Below are 17,655 nucleotides of genomic sequence, written 5' to 3' on the forward strand. Positions count from 1 at the left end.
AGATGGATGATGGGATTTGTGAACTGTGTGCTGTGGAGAGTCTTGATTTCGCATGTGATTTGTGAATGTGAACTGTGAATGTGATTTGTGAATGTGCACGGGTTTGGGATTGAAACCCCCAAATTAATTTAAGGTTCCAATCTTTAGGGTTTCGAAATTCTGATTTTTCAAACATTGGAACCCAAAGGAAACTGATTTTTCAATTTTGGTTTTCTTTCATTTTAAGTAGTAAATCATAGAAAATGTCAATGCATCATGTGCAAGTTTTTGCACATATGCATGTGCATGTGCATTTCTGTCTGCGTGTACATTCTTTTCCAATAATTGAAAGTGGATGGACGTCAGTGTATGCCAAATTGCCCCAACAGGAAATTAATCCCTGAAGCACATACTACTATCTCTACCATGAATGTAATTATAAAGTGAACATGTGATTCTGTATGCAAATTGTGGTGTGGTGTATGTGCAAATGATATAAAAATGACAATTATATCATATTGTGATGGATGTAGAAATAAAATAAATAAATAAATTATAAAAAATTAGAGTTGATTGTGTTATTTATGCATGCTTATTATATAATGTCTATTTTGATTTGCATGCTTATTTTATAAAATAAATTATAATAATGAAAATATTAGTGACATGTTGAAATTTGATTGTGCATGCTTATTTTATAAAAAAAATTTAACAAATTATGATAACAAAAAGGTTAGTGGCAAGTTTTGATTGTTCATCTCTGTGTTGATTGTTGATGTTAGTGGCATGTTTTTGTTTTAATTCCAGATTTGTTGATTGTTTTGGAGAATGTCTTCCTCTACTATCTCAGATTTTAGTGCTAGTTTTCCTACCCCTACTAGGCCTACCCCAACACCTAACCCTACCCGGGTTACTCCAACACCTAGCCCTACACCCAGCATTAACCCTAGTGATAGTTGTCCTACCCCCAAGCCCACACAAAGCAAGAAACTCATTTCCATAGTTTGGTCTCATCTTACCAAACTAGAGGGTGGTGACCCCAATAACCCTCAACCAAAGTGTAGCCACTGTGATAAGCTCTATGGATGTCACTATAGAAAACATGGTACTTCAAAGTTAAATGTGCACTTAGAAGAACAATGCAAGAAGTGTCCAATATTGAGATCCTTACAAGAGAAGAGTCAATCTAAACTAGAGATTGGACTTAAAAAAATTGCGGATGGGAGTAGTGGGGGTTCTACGTTGAAGGGGTATACTAAGTATGACCCCGATGAGTGTAGAAGAAGGTTAGCTCGTATGGTTATCATGGACGAGCTATATTTTTTAGTTTGTGGAGGGAGAGGGTTCTAGGAATATTCCAATTGCTTGGAATCTAGGTTTAATATTCTTTCTTACCACTCTGTGACAAAAGATATTAAAAAACATTACCAAAAGGAGAAGGACTGATGAGAGGCCAATTGGCGGGTCAAGTTGTAAGCCTCACTACCGGTACTTGGACATCTATCCAAAGTTATAATTACATGTCTTTAACTATGCATTTCATTGATTGTGATTGGACACTACATAAGAAGATTATGATGTTTTGCCTAATTTCAGATCGCAAGGCTGAGATGATTGGGAATGCTGGGAATGCCTTAGAGGCTGCAATAAAGGAGTGGGGGTTGGCATGGGTTTCAACAGTTACAGTTGATAATGTCTCTTCTAACGATGTCGCAATGGTATATCTTAAGACTTATCTTAGAGAGGAAAATAAGAAAATTTTGGGTGGTGATTGTTTACATGTTAGATGTGGCTGCACATATTTTGAATTTAACGTTGTCTGATCGCTTGAGAGATATTCATGACTCAGTTGCACGAGTTAGAATGGCTGTGAGATTTGTGAGATCTTCTCTTGCTAGATTGGAGAAATTCAAAGTAGCTGCAAAGAATGCGAGCATAACATCCAAGAATGGCCTTTGTACTGATGTTCCTATTTGATGGAACTGAACCTTCTTGATGTTGGAGGTGGCCCAAGAATATAAGACAGTTTTTGAATTATTGAGTGATGATGATATTCAATATGTCAGATATTTTGATGAGCACATGGTATTAGGAAAGTCTATTGATGATGATTGGAAGGTAGTTGCTAACGTTGTCGCATTGTGATATCTTAAGACCTATGTTAGAGAGGTAAATAAGACAATATTGGGTGGTAATTGTTTGCATATTAGATGTGTTGCACATATTTTGAATTTAATTGCGTCTAATGGCTTGAGAGATGTTGATGACTCGGTTGCACGAGTCAAAATGACTGTGAGATTTGTGAGATCTTCTCCTACTAGTTTGGAGAAATAAAAGCCACTGCAAAAACTGTTGGCAAAACATCCCAAAAGGGCATTTGTACTAATGTTCCTATAAAATAGAACCCAACCTTCTTGATGTTGGAGGCAGCCCAAGATTATAAGGAAGCTTTTAAATTATTGGGTGATGAAGACATTCAATATGTCAGATGTTTTGATGAGTATATGGGATTAGGAAAGCCTATTGATGATGATTGGGAGGTAATTTCTATATTTGTAGATTTTTTAAGCCTTTTCCACGTGGTGACATTGAAAATATCTAGGTCTTTATACCCTACATCCAATGACTTCACTCAACAAATATGTAGGGTGAAAGAAGAATTAGATGAGATGTGTATTAGTGACCAAACTAGGATGTGGGAGATGGCATTGATGATGAGGGTCAACTATGACAAGTATTGGGGATTTGGGTAGGACTAATATTTTGTTATATTTGGCTGTTGTTCTTTACCCCCAACTCAAGATTGATAGCATGGTATATGGTTTGGGACTTGCACGAGGCCGCATGGGCTGAGCTTATTGGGGGCATGGTTAGAGACATCCTCGGTAGATTGTTTGATAAGTTTACCATGATCGGCGGGGGAGGGGGGGGGTAGCGCTCCTACACCTATCCTAGCGCCTCCTCCAGAAGGTGGGGCGGGGAAAAAGCGTAGGATGGTGTGGGCCCAAAACCTCTCACAGAATTCTCAACTAGTCCATCAATCTACAGAGGCTAAGTCAGAGATAGACCGATATTTAGCAGGGGATCTTCTTCCAGATACAGAAGGGTTTGATATATTAGTTTTGTGGAAGATCAATGTCGTGAGGTATCCCATTCTTCGAGAGAGAGCCCGTAGTATTTTGGTCATCTCTATTAGCCTCAGAATCGGCCTTTAGTACTGGAGGGCGCATATTGAATCCATTCCGGAGATCTTTGTCCCCTACCACAGTTAAGCAGAATTGGTTGGACTCAAATTCATGTTCTGAATGTTCTTGACTTTAATGAGGCCAACGAGGAGGAGGGTGGTGATCAGTCTGGATCTGGTAATCGTTGATTTCAATGTTTCATTTTATTGTTTTGATTTATTTTATTTATATCCATTTCATCGGTATTAAATTATTAATTTCAAATTTAATTGTTGTAGCCATGCATGATACCGAAGTCTACCTCCATTGCAGTATGACTTCACCATATTGGACCCGACCCACCATTGCCATTTGCCATAGGTTTGTACAATTATTATTGTCCATTAATATTTTTTCTTATTTATTTTATTTTATTTTATTTTATCTAACAATTTTTATAATTGTACTATCATATGCGCACCTCAAGCCTCAATCCTAATTCCAAGCTGAAATTAAAATGATATATTCTCAATGTCGCATCTTGACCCCAATCATCTCATCTTGGTTAGTCAGATTTTAATTTGTAATTTTTTAATTTGTTTCCTGTTTATAATTCTAATTTATCTTTCTATTCAATTCTTAATATTTCAGATTTTATGATCTCATGACTCACAGCTGGCTGCACTAAATTCAATTTCCACTCTTGTTCCAGGCCACTCGCGCCGAATGTCAAAGTTAAAGTTCAACTTCAAAGTTCCCCATTGTCACTTTTTTCATTTATGTTCAATTGACAATTGTATTTTGATTTTTTCTATAACCATAAAAAATTAATTAAGATCAAATAGAATCCTTACAAATAGAGTTCTTATCAAGGCAAATAGCTTGACTTACAAATGAAGGACAATAATCCCACCACATCACAACATCATCAACATTAACTTCCCATCATGTCTTGCCAACTGATGAGCAGTCATTTTACCCAATTGATTAACATGCACAACTTTTGCTTCTAAATACAATTGGCAATTGTATTTAGATTTTATATATTCAATTCGTTGTAATGTTGATACAATCACAATGTCCCTTTTATATTTATAATCTTGTAATTGTTTTCTTTTAATTTGTATTATTGTAATAGTTTAGTTATTATAGTTTTATTATAAATTCTATTATTGTAAATTGTAATAGCTTTGGAGCTAAGACTTGGGAGTATTAGTAGTATTTCTTTAATATCTTTTCTCTTAATTTTTTTTTTTTTTTTTTGTAAATTTAATATCCCATGGGCCGGGGAGGGGAGACGGGGCCCACGGCAAATGTTTGAGAAATCACAGGTCTCATGCAGGGCGGGGGACTGGGAGGGGGACTTGCCGATTAGAATCTAAGATTTTATATGAAACCCTAAAGTCACAAATTGTGTTTGCTAAATAATATTTGTGGTCACCTTTTAGATTCTTAAAAGTCAAAGTTGGACTTGCTGATTAGAATCTAAGATTTTATTGTGAGTTTGACCTTAAATGAGACTCGTGATGAGTCGTCACTAACTTCATGGTTGTGCAAAGGACTTTTATATATAAAAGCAATCCCTCAGTAGGAGCAAGTTTTTGAAAGTTACTACACATGAGATTGCGCATGAAGAGAAATAATCATACACCACTTAGAGAGTTGTGGTTTGATTGTTTTTTAGGTGACCATGTGATTTCTCTCCACCATGGTTTTGCCCATTGTGCACATGACACTGATGTGCTCTTTGATCATGTGGTGTAGGGGTGGGGTGTGAGCCGCACCCCGCTACCCCACCCCCATTCGCCCAGACCCGCATCTGGACCCCTAGTGGGGGCGAGGGGCGAGTAGGGCCCAACCCCACCCCGCACCTCTTTCTTTTTAATATAAATATTTATTATTTTTACTATATTTATATATAGTAATATGAATTAAATAGAATTTTTACTTAATACTTTATGTAACTTGTAGTGTAAGTGACCCTTTTATAGATTGCATTAACAATACAAGTCTAACACGTAAGTAATGTGGGACTCTTGTATTACACTACAACTTACACAAAATATGTACTAGCAAATTTAAAAACTACATAATTTTTAAATTATATTTATATTTACAAATTTAAATTTACAATTTGAGTCCCCAAATATGTTTTTGATCACTTTTGCACATAGGAATAATTTTTGGACCGAGAAGAATGTAGTCCATTATTGAAATATGCGGGAGTAGGGGCAGGGGCGGGGAAGGGGCTATACCCCACACCGTATGGTGCGGGTAGCACCCCTAATTTAGCATGACTGGAAGCATTTTTTTTTTTTTATGTAAGCATACATATTCAACATACATTTGGGAGTTATGGTGAAAAGGGGATGTCGATAGGTATAGATCGGCTTACTCACACAAGTAGCGAGCAAAGATAAGACAATGTGTCATTTGGTACTTGTCCAGAGAGGGATAAGTCATAAGATACAAAAGATATGTCACCGTAGTGGGAATTAAGATAAGGTACATCATATTTAAAAAGATTGTGCATGGACCCACAATCCATGTAGCATGTGGTTTAGCCAGATGTGAGATCCTCTATGGCGCTTTGGATAGCTAGCAAATGGAGGGACTCAGGTTAGGCACTGAGATACCGACTAGACTAAGATCTGTACGGTGTATTGAGATTAGATATACGCTTTCTTTTTTTTAAGAGAACTCCTCCTTAACATGTGTTTTATACTACATGCGTTTTTGCGACCAATAGTAGAGGTGAGTGAATGGATCACTACTTCCTCACTATGTGAGTCCTGTAGGTCATAATTGATGACCTTAATTTTTTATGACCATTAGGAGATCTTTGACTATGTTGTGAGGTTGATGTTTTAGTGTCTGCTATTTTGACATGTTATCTATGGACATGAATGATGCGGTCTAAAGAGACATTGCTGGGAAACCGACTAGACTAAAATTGAATGACATGAGGGCGAATGGAAGACTATTTGATAACACATCAATAATGGTGTGTACTCACTGTCGGCAAGTTATGTTGCTTCTTGGGAGTTGCAACATAGTTGTGAGTACATCATGTTTTATGGAGATTGAACATTATTCTGAGTCATTCAAACTCGAGAGGGATTAGGGATGCTTAGTCTAATATAACTAAATAAGTCAGGGCATCACGAGACACTTTTAGGAATGTTGCTATGCTGGTCTTCTTTTAGAGAGATTTGGTATATTGCTTCCATTTTTCTTTTACAGTTGTGCTCGATGGTCACAAAGCATATTTGCTAATATGAACAAGATTGAAAACATATTGAAAGATGCAGACCTAGGTTCTTGCCCAGTATGTGCGAGTAGGAGATGTAAGAAAGGGACAACCATAGTGGACACTCATTCTCCTTCTCTTTAGGGTTATGAAGTGGCTCTTAAGCCACTTCATGAGCCTTGATGGCTTGCCATTAATGGCCAGCCAGGGGTTACACTTAGAGGGACTATTTACAGAGCCCCTCCCCACTTTAGATGAGAAGTGGGTGTGTGTGGAACAAAGTAGAAAATGATCTCTCTTTCAAAAGAATTCTCTCTATTCTCGGCATCTAAGCTGTGGAATTTGTGAGTTCTGGTATTATCGTGCAGTGCTTCAGGATTATTTTATTAATTATCGTGGAGGGTTATTATGAAGCCTAATTCAGGCAAAAGATCATAATATTGTTATAATTTTGTATTTTTCTTTGTTTACTTCTATGGTTCTACAAAAATTTAATTTCAATTGGATGTGGTGTATAATTCACTTTTACACCCTCCTATAAAAACATGAGTAGTGCTACATCCCCCGAGGGATGTAGCCCGAGGATCTCCTGAGAAGGCAAAAAAAAGTTTTTCATATTTTGTTTAATGCATTATTCACGTGGGATTAGCATTACAGCTCTTTAAAACCAATATTATCTATGGCCAACTTTATTTGAAAAGTTGCATGAGAAGGTCTAGTACTACAAGCACCAAACTGATAATGATAGTGCCACACTGCCATGGAGTACTTGACCAAAGGACATGCAACTTTAGGTTCTATTTTCCACATATTCATTGGGTTCTTCTCATCATATAAATTAATTCTTTACATATTAGCAACACCAAAAACCTCATCATCTGTGTTTTAAGCAATCCAAAAGCTCCATCTGGTGTGAAAAGTTGGCATCAATTTGCAAAGGAGAGTGGTTCCAAAACCATTATGATTTATGAGTGATGATGGTCTTTGTTTTGAACTGAATGATGTAAGGGACTAATAATTTAGGGCCATTTGAAGTACCTTCTTTCAGCTCCTATCACATAGTCCAATATGACATTTTTTTAATCGTTTTGCATGCCGCCAATTATTAAAAAAAAAAAAGTGAGGATTTACTTGGCGATTTCCGTTGGGTTTTTTTGGCTAGTTTTGGTAAGTTTGTGTTTTGTGGGATTTCCTTAATCAGGTTGTTAGGTTGGTTTCGGCTGCTAGGGCTAGCGTTGGATCATGCCCTACATCCCTCTGATGGCCTCTCCGTCAGTGGGGAACACTGGTTCTAATGGGAACCAGATGAAATCATATGCACAGGCGATACAAAAGAAAGTGGAGAATCCAGCTTTCAGAATTCCTATGCGATTTTCGATGGAGATAGATGGTGAATTGGGATACATTTTTTCGAAGTCAGAGATGGTTAAAGCTGTGGAAGAATTTTGTTTTGCATTGGTGATGAAGTTTATGAGAGTTCGACCGTGTATTGATAAAGTTAGATTATTTATTGTGAAAACGTGGGGATTAACTGAAATTCCGACAGTTAGTTTTATGGATGACTATCATATTCTTATTCACATGAAGAACAAGCGAGATTTTGTGTATGGTTGGGCACATGAAGGTAGAATTATGGTGGGGAATGCTTTTTCATTTATTTAAATGGACCAAGAATTTGAATGTTAACTAGGAGTGTCCTTTGGCTCCCCAATGGATTTTTTTGCCTGGTCTCCCTATGCACCTCTACATGATGGATTTTTTTACAGATTATAGCAACACGATTTGGTCGTTATCTTGGCACAGACAATGCGACGATTAATCGTACTCGTGCTTTTGGGGCGCGAATTTGTGTGGAAGTGGACTTGACCAAGGAGCCGGTAAGAGGTTTCCCTATCGTTTTATCCCCGACACACTGTATTTGGCAGGAAGCTAAATATGAAAAGCCTGGTTTTTATTGCTCGAAATGCTCTCAACAAGTGCATACTTCAATTGTTTGTAGGGTTGGAGTGAAACTGAAGTATGACGAACGTGTAAAAGGCAAAAAGGTTTGGCAACCAAAAAATACTAAAGAGGTGTTGGCGGATAATGTGGTTCTTGAAGAAAGGGGTGCCAAGGGGGATTCATGATGCTAGTACCAGTAATTCGCAAGGTATTCTTGAGGGAAATAAGGTTGTTGAAAAAGAAACACATGTGATGAAGCAAATTCCTGAGGTTATTCTTGCCCAACATGTCATAGGTGGGACTGTTATTCAGGCTACGGTGGAGGAGTAGGTAGTTGAGAATAAAGCTGATGAGGTTCATGTTGATCCACAAGTGGATAATGGGATGAAAGTGTTTGATAATAGTGTTGAAAACAGTGATGATGATTGCGAGGAAGTGTGGTGTGATAGTGAAAAGCAGAATCCTCAAGATGGACTATCTTCGTATGTGCAGGTACCAAATGAAGAGGTGTCGGATGACATGGAGGACTCTCGAAAGCATGTGCTTCAAGGGGAGCAGGCGTGGGCCTATGAATCTAATCAAGAAGAGGGCAAAATTCCTGTGATGATGGGAGAAAGAAAAATTATATGAATCAGATGTGGATCATCGTTCAACTAATGGTAAATCAAAGATGGAGGAGGAAAAGACAGTGAGGAAATCACAATGGGTGCATACCCGATCTCAAAAATTGAATTTATGATTGACATAATATTTTTCAGGAATATTAGAGGGCTGGGCAGTTCTAGAGGAAGATTGAAGAAGCTTCTTAATAAATTTAAGGTTTCTTTATTTGCTATTTCGGAACCTTTTGTTGCTGAAAATCGTATGGCTACTCTTGGGTGTTTTTTGGATTTTAATCGTTATGTTTCTAATACTAATTAGGGTGGTAAGTGGTGGGTGTTTTGGAGTAACCCAAATAGTTTTGAAGTTGTGCTATGTACGTCCCAAACCATGACTGAGTGGTTCAAATGGAATGCTCATTATGTTATTGTTACATTTGTCTATGCCAAGTGCTCATATGTGGATAGAAGAAAGTTATGGCATGATTTAAAAGAGAGGCTAGCCATGGTTAGTTATGGGTGATTTTTGTCATGAACGGGGGCAGCTAACCTTGTGTTGCATGTCTCGATACTTCAAATGTCCGTCCGATCCCAAGCGGAATTTGGGGGCATCACAATTTTAATCTTATTCGTAGGGGTTCTGAAAGAATTGGTGGGAATCCTCGGCCTCTAATTTCGATGTCAGAGTTTAATGACTACATAGATCATTTTGGTCTTTTGGATTTATCTAGTTTTGGTCAGAGTATGTCCTAGTGTAATGGGCATGGGGGAGTGTCCAGAAGTTGGGCAAAACTAGATAGAGTGCTCATGAATAAAGTATTTGCCAGTCTTTTTCCTTCAGCTCATTTTAAGTATCTGAGTCGCAAATCTTCTTATCACTATCCGATGGTAGTATTTTCAGACCAGCCTGTTTCTTCCTATGGGCCATCTCCATTTCATTTTCTTAATATGTGGTGTTTGCATGAAGGGTTCTTTTTGTGTGTGAAGGAAGCCTGGAATATGCAGGATGAGGTGACTAGGCTCTTAAAGCTTTTTATTCCGAAAAAAAGAACTAAGATAACACTTCATGCATGGAATAAAAATGTGTTTGGTAGGGTGGATGCCAATCTACGAGCTCTGGAGGAGAGGTTGGATTTGCTAGAAAACAGCAACCAACTTCAAACGGGTTTCTCTGAGGAGCTTGAGGATGATTTTGTGGCTACTAAAACTGAGATTGAATTATGGGAAAAAAAAAAAAAGGAAAGCTTCTCACCTAGGCCAAATTGCTAAGAAGAAATGGTTGGCCGAGGGACATCAAAACTCAAGATTTTTTCATTTGGTCATTAATCAGAGACACACTAAGGGCCTTATTAATAAAATGGTACTTGTAGATGGGAGAGTGCTGAATAATGCTGAAGAAGTCCATGAGGAGGCTACGGAATTTTTTCGTAACTTCCTTACCGATTCGGCTACGGTGGAACCTTGTGATTTTGTCGATGCTTATTGAGAAGAAGATTTCAGATGAAGAGAACCATTGGTTATGTGCGGCACCTTCTGAAATGGAAGTGAAGCAAGCTATCTTTTCTATCCCGAAGAATAGTAGCCCGGGTCCCGATGGTTTTGGATCGGAATTTTATATGTCCTGCTGGGATATTATGAAGCAGGATGTTGTGGAGGCCGCAAGAGATTTTTTCAGTGGTTCTCCTCTAACCAGGTTTTATTCTTCCTCATTTATTGTTCTTATACCGAAAGTGTCAGAACCCTCCAGTTTTGACAAATTTCGCCCTATTAGTTTGTGTTCTGCGGCTTATAAAATATTTTCGAAGATTATTGTGAATCAAATAACTTGTATTCTTGATAAGTTGGTCTCGCATGAACAAGGTGCTTTAATTCCTAGGTGAAGTATCTTCGAGAACATTACTCTTGCATAGGAGATGGTTCATTCACTGCATAAAAAATCTGTTGGTGGAAATGTATTGGTGAAAATTGATATGGCCAAGGCATATGATAAGGTGAATTGGGATTTCTTGTTGAATGTGATTCGAGCCTTTGGTTTCTCTGAAAATTTTTGTCGGCTTATTGCAAATTGTGTGCAGACTCAATGGTTTTCTGTTATGATGAATGGAACCTTTAAAGGCTATGTTCAGTCTACACGAGGACTGTGCCAAGGGTATCCTTTTTCTCTTTATTTATTCATCATTATGGAAGAAGTGTTGACAAGGCTACTCAGGAAAAATTTTGAGGAAGGATGGATTTCAAAATTTCGTCATCCGATTGATGTTCCTTTGGTTTCACATTTATTATATGCTAGTGAAATTCTTATTTTTGCTAATGGGGGTAAGAGGACTTTTAAAAATTTGGTGTACACTCTTGAAATATATGAGAAATGGTTGGGTCAAAAAATTAGCAAAGACAAACAAGCTATATTTCCTTCTAAATTCATTTCAGCATCACGGAAGAGGAGTTTGTTGAGCCTTACGAGTTTTAAGGAATGAAAGTTTCATGTCACCTATTTGGGTGCGCCGTTGATCTTAGGTAGCTTGACAACCCGGTTTTTTCAACCGTTGATTGAAAAAGTGAGGAAAAAAGTTGTCGGTTGGCAGTTCAAGTTGTTATCGCTGGGTAGTAGATTGATTTTAGTCAAGCATGTTTTATCAAGTATGCCAATCCACTTATTGTCTGTGATGACTGTGCCTTCAATCTCGTTGTCTCGCATTAAATCTTTATTAGCTAATTTTCTGGGGGGAGACAGATGGTAAAAGAAAGTATCATTGGCGCTCGTGGAGTAAAATTTATATGCCTACTAAAGAAGGAGAGTTGGGTGTGAGAGATCTTAAAGAGGTCCAAAAATACTTCATATGAAGTTTGCCTTTCAAATTCTGTCTACTAATAATCTATGGTCTGAATTTTTTCGTGCCAAATACCTTAGAAATATATTTCATCTCACAATGCGAGACCGACTAATTCTAGATTTTGGAGATAGATCATAACTATGCTGCCGGAAAATATGGAGAATGTAAGTCTTGGTGCATGGTGGTAATGCTTCCTTTTAGTTTGATCGAAGGTTGGTGTCGGGCCCCCTTTTGGTGAGGGTTGAAGATATTGCTAACAACAGATTGTGTATTAAAGATTGTTGGTCTAATAATTTTTGGGATGAGGGTATCCTTAGGGAGTTGGTTGGTGAGGAAATCATTGAGGAAATATTACAACTGCTGCCTAGTGGTAAACAAGGTACGGATATATTTGTGTGGAAGCCTTCCTTTTATGGCACTTTTTCAACCAGTACAGCATGGGAGGTGGTGAGAAAAGAGTTCAGGAATTACCATGGCATGATTGGTTCTGGCATCAGCTATTACCTAAGCGTATTTCAATATGTTTGTGGACAATTTGGTTTGACTGCTTGCCAGTGGATGCTCGGGTTCAAAGCAAAGGTCTGTATCTAGCCTCTGTGTGTGATTGTTGTGATCAGAGATGCATAGAAAACAATGACCATATTTTTTCTATGGGGATCGTGGCTGTAGACGTTTGGTCTTTTGCTAGTATTGCACTGGGTATTCTGTGTAGGCGCAGTTTACCGTGGAAGAATAGAATAGCTACCTGGTTTAATTATGCTAAAAAATCTTCTTTCAAATGTACTCTAGTTGGCTTAATTCCTTGTCTAATTACGTGTTGCCTATGGAAGAGAAGATGCAAGGCTAGAATAGATGGAAAGTATGGCACGACTGTGATTGTTTGGAGAAGCGTTCGGGTTTGGATTAAGTTAGTGACTAATAACATTAGCTCGTTAAGTAACTTATCCATGCATGATTTGAAGATCTTGGAAGAATTTAATTTGAAGAGTCCAAGAACTTCTAAGAGACTTGGAAAAATTGTTATATGGTCTAGACCTCCTACGGGTTGGCTGAAGCTTAATTGCGATGGTAGTTGTCGAGTTAATCCCAGAAATTCGGAAGTGGCAGTATTATTAGAGATTGGAATGGTATGGTAAAAGGGGCTTTTTTAGCCTTTTATGGTGTAGGTATGAATAATTGTGCGGAAGTGAAATCAATTTTGGATGGTATTAGATTGTGTAAATGGCTCCATATGGTCAATGTGATTATCAAAAGTGATTCTCAAATTGTTGTAGATTGGATTCGCAACGGAAGATGTACCTTATGGTATCTTTGGAATTTTTGGGAGGTTTTGCGAGAGGAACTTGAGGGGATAAATTTCGCAGTGGCTCATCAATTTCGGGAAGGTAATAGTGCGGTGGATTTTCTTGCTAGAGAAGGGGAAATGGTATGAATGTCACGTATAATGGTAATCAAGGTCTTCCCCAATTTTTAAAAGATATTGTGCGGCTGGATTATTTAGGCCTTTCTTATTTCTGTCATTAGCTTTGCTAGTTTTTTTTTTTTTTTTTGGATTCTTTCTAGGCCTGTTTAGAATTTCTATTTTTTTGGCCTTGGTTTATTTAGGCTTGTTTAGATTTTTTTACACGTCTTTTTTAGGCCTGTTAGATTTATTTGTGGTCTTCTTATACGCTTGTTTAGTTTTTTCGTCTCTTTGTTTTCTTTGTTTTAGTTTTGGTTGGTTTGTATTTGGGAGGTTTTTTATTTTATAATTTGTAAACTCTCTGATGCTTGGCTTATAACCACGGTATTCCTCCGCCATAAGTGAAAACATATTAATAAACTTAGGATGGGGCCGCTAGACATGTGGCTACAGGCTCTTCAATAAAAAAAATTTAACCAGAATTGTGAATTTTGTTTAGCTAAATTGTGAATTCTAATGTAAAAAGAAAAGAAAAAAACCGGGTTTCAGATTTTTAAAGCAGGTTTCATCCAGGTTTTGGTCTGGGTGAAACCTGGCCCGGATTAGCCCAGATTAGACCTGGGCCGAAACACAGATGAATATTAATACGGTAAAGATAAAAGGTCTACTATAACATGCCAAAACCACATATTTTAGAAAAGCTTGCAAATAAAAGTCTAAGCATTCAGAGTATGAAGAAAGAAAAAAAAACATACAAGCAAACTTAGGAGTTTTCCCGGTTGTCTGTGACCACATGAGGGAACCACTCTGACCAATCTAATAATTTTCCATAGATTCATCTTCTCTCCAAGTTGATCCTCCTTAGAAAGGGAACCAATTTGAGCATAATGAAAATATAAATCTTGTCTTTCTTATGATCAAAGCTTCTAAAGTAAGCTAGCCTCCATGAAGTTTTAACAATCAGAGTCCCACAAACTCCCCAAAATCCAACAATAAATCCAATTACCAAACTAATGTAGAATGATATTGGTGAATCAAGTACTCCCTTTCCGTCCCTATCATCTTCTCCATTTCCCTCACCTGGTGATCCTCTAGGTTCAGTTTCAGAGCCTGGACACTTGTTCGGAAGAGGAGGGCCACAAAGTAGATAGTTACCTTCATAAATAGATGGGTCATAAATTGTTTGAAGTTGTTTTCCATATGGCACTTGTCCCGACAAGTTGTTGAATGAAAAATTCAAGTGACTTAAAAAGTATAATGCAGACAAACTTTCAGGGATTGGACCAGAAAGCTCATTTCTTGAGAGATCAAGCGATTCTAAATCTTGCATATTCCCAATATTTTCAGGAATTCTTCCATTCAAATGGTTCACAGACAAATTCAAGTTGATAAACTTTGATAGGCTTGTAATACTGTCGGGTATTTCTCCTGATAGATTATTGTTTGAAAGGTCTAAAGAGTGAACAAGATAGAGAATTGAATCATATAGATATTCTTTACCTTTCATAACCACTAACATTTCCTCATCTTCATCCTGATCATTGCTAGTTTTAGTACTCAAGTTCCCCAGACATGGAGGGATTCCGCCTGACAGATAATTGTCTGCAAGGTCTAAAATCTGAAGACCTGAAAGTAAACATAATTTTGAAGGTATGCTCCCCTCAAAAGAGTTAGATCTCAGTCTCAACCTCAATAAAGATAATAAGCTTTCTCCTATCCATGCCGATAGGTTTCCAAAAAAATAGATCGAGGCTTCTCAAGCCTGTGTAGTATCTAAAGAAGGAAGGAAGCTCCCCTTCAAGATGATTTTGGCTTAATGATAACAGCTCTAATGAACTCAAATATTGCATTGAGCTTGGAAAATTGCCGGATATGCTATTGTTTGAAATGTCCAATACAGATAACGATGACAAATTCTTCCAATGAGGCGGGAGTTCCCCAGAAAAATAATTGTTTCTTAAAAAAAGAACTTCCAATTCTTTTAACATTCCAATAGAAGAGGGAATTCCACCAGTCAGAGAATTTGAAGAGAAGTCCAAGAATAACAACTCGGGCAACAGTTCACCTATGTTTTCAGGGATCTGTACAAAAAAATGTATTCATGAGAAAAAGTGATCTGTGCAAATATTGGAACAATTGAATTATAGTCAATGTAATCTGCCAAAGGGTGATCGGATTGGTAAGTGCGGTACCTGTCCGCGTAGTCCATTATTGGCAAAGGATAAACCAATAATATTTGAGCAGGAATTCCAAAATCCGTGCGGAATTCTGTCGAAAATTCCAACATTCTGAAGAGAAAGACTCACAACCTCCGTTTGATTTTGAAGCCATGCTGGAAACTGTGGTCCAATCATCACATTTTCTAATCCGAGTAGCTTAAGCTTAAAAGGAGGAAGCCAATCATGATTTACTTTTATGACCAATGCCCATTTGCTGGATTCTGAAACAGACAATAACATTCTTTCTAATCGAGAGAGATTCTGAAAATGAGCTTCAGTTAAGGCACCTTCCCAAAAATTGGAACGCAAATCCAAGGAAACCAGCATTGATAGATTCCCAATTGTTTCTGAAATGCTTCCATTCATTTGATTCTCGGAAAGGAAAAGTTCCTCCAAGGATGACAATTTACCAACAGAAGATGGAATTGAGCCCCAAAAGGAACAGGACTCGAGCTCAATAGTCTTCAATTTCTCGAGCCCTCCCAATGAGTGTGGCAGGATACCCCCAAGCAATTTATTGTCACTCAAAAATAGTGATTCTAGGCTGGATGTAGAACATTGAGACAAACCATCCACAAGCCCAACTATCTCCCCACTTACGTTGTTGGAGCTTAGATCAAACGTTTGCAATTGGCAAAGGTTGGTAAATGAGCTCGGTTTCTCTCCTATAAAATAGTTACCAGATAAATCCAATATACGCAAGTTGGTCAGGTTTCCCAGACTAGATGGTAACTGACCTTCAAGTTGGTTGTTATTTGAAAGATGAAGCTCACGTAAAGAATGTAGATTAAAAATTACAGCATCAGAAAAGACACCGCGAAGGGAGCTGGAGGCAAGATTGAGTACTGTAAGGTCACTCAGATTTGACAACCAGTGAGGTATTGGGGAGTCTAATTTGTTGGAAGAGAGATCAAGGACAGAAAGCCCTGTGAAGTTAATAGAGTAAATGGTTTGAGGAAGACTAACAAGTCCACAGCCACGCAAGTGTAACTCCGTTAAGGAAGGGAGCACATTAACCGCCTGTAGCCAATCTGATGCGTTATAGAGGTTTACCACACTCATCCTAAGGTACTTAAGGGAAGGAAAACCAGCAAGCCAATGTAGGCTTTCGACTTCCAGCCTTGGAAAGGTGCCAAAGAATGAACGTGAATGAAGGTCCAGACATTGGAGCCGTGATAGATTACCAAGATGGGGAGTAATAACTCCACCAAAAGTTGAGAACGAGAGATTAAGATACCTCAAATTTTCAAGGGAACCCAAAAAAGTTGGAATATTGCTTCCATTAAAATTATTCAGGCTTAGGTCTAGGTAACTCAACAGCTTTAAATCGAGTAAAGAAGTGCTTATCTTACCCCCCAAGCATGATTTCTTGAAAGCTTTACTAACTTCATTTGTTTTTGTGTCAAAGACCGGATCAACTGGATTTTTTAGGTCAAGCTTGACGACATTTCTTGTTCTGTTGTCACAACCAACACCTATCCATGTACAGCAATTTTCACCAACCCAAGAAGAGAGCCGACCTGATGGATCTGTTAGACTTTCTTTGAAGGCAAGAAGTGCTTTCCTCTCCTTCTCAAAGCATTTGACAGTACTATGGCTTCCGGTGCATGAGGCGTGTTTAATAAATTCCAAACTAGGAGGTCCCAACAGAAAGAGGAAGAAGAAAAACAGAAAGAGATGAGCAATGGAGACGAAGTTGAGAGAACTAGCCATACTGCTCTTGAAATACTTGCATGAACAGCTAATGATATTCTTTTGGGAGTTGGGGATACTTGTCCTGCCACACCAAATCAATATATAAAGTCTGGATTCATCGTCTTGATATGATCCCATGCTGCAAGAATTTACCAATAAATTATGCATTTCTTTTGTCAAATGTGTTTGTTTTATTTGCGTGTTTGATGCATCTGGCAATATACCCATGCACTAAACATGGATAGAATTAAAATAGATGAAGCACGAAAGCCTGGCAAAGAATGCAGTAATATTGCCGTCACAACACTAGGTTGACTAGTCAATCCGGTCCTGTTCCTTCCACCGTTAAGTTGGATTACGGAAACAACAATGATATAAAAATACAAAGGTCACTAAATACAAAAAGAACCCAAGTTCTATAAGCATTAGTTTATGGATTTGGGTCAATATCTGTTCATCTAGAAAATGGATGAAATGCTAGAAAAATGTGTAAATAATGACCCGTGGAGACTTCTTGGTTAATTCACACTCGTACGTGCACTTTCGGATTATCCAATCCAAGAGGAAAAGAACAA

General features: G+C 37.9%; 1 protein-coding gene across 1 annotated transcript; it reads right to left on the reverse strand.

Moving 5' to 3' along the window:
* Positions 1-14,001: 14,001 nt before the first annotated feature.
* Positions 14,002-17,098, reverse strand: LOC109004020 (receptor-like protein EIX2). The gene is made up of 4 exons (XM_035693813.1): positions 15,359-17,098; positions 15,034-15,247; positions 14,667-14,792; positions 14,002-14,618 (listed from the first exon to the last, which is right to left on the reverse strand). Exons 1-4 carry the CDS (start codon positions 17,096-17,098, stop codon positions 14,002-14,004), a joined length of 2,697 nt encoding a protein of 898 aa, XP_035549706.1.
* Between the last annotated feature and the right edge of the window lie 557 nt (positions 17,099-17,655).

This window comes from Juglans regia, chromosome 9 (genome assembly GCF_001411555.2).
Source record: "Juglans regia cultivar Chandler chromosome 9, Walnut 2.0, whole genome shotgun sequence".
Taxonomy (NCBI): Eukaryota; Viridiplantae; Streptophyta; class Magnoliopsida; order Fagales; family Juglandaceae; genus Juglans; species Juglans regia.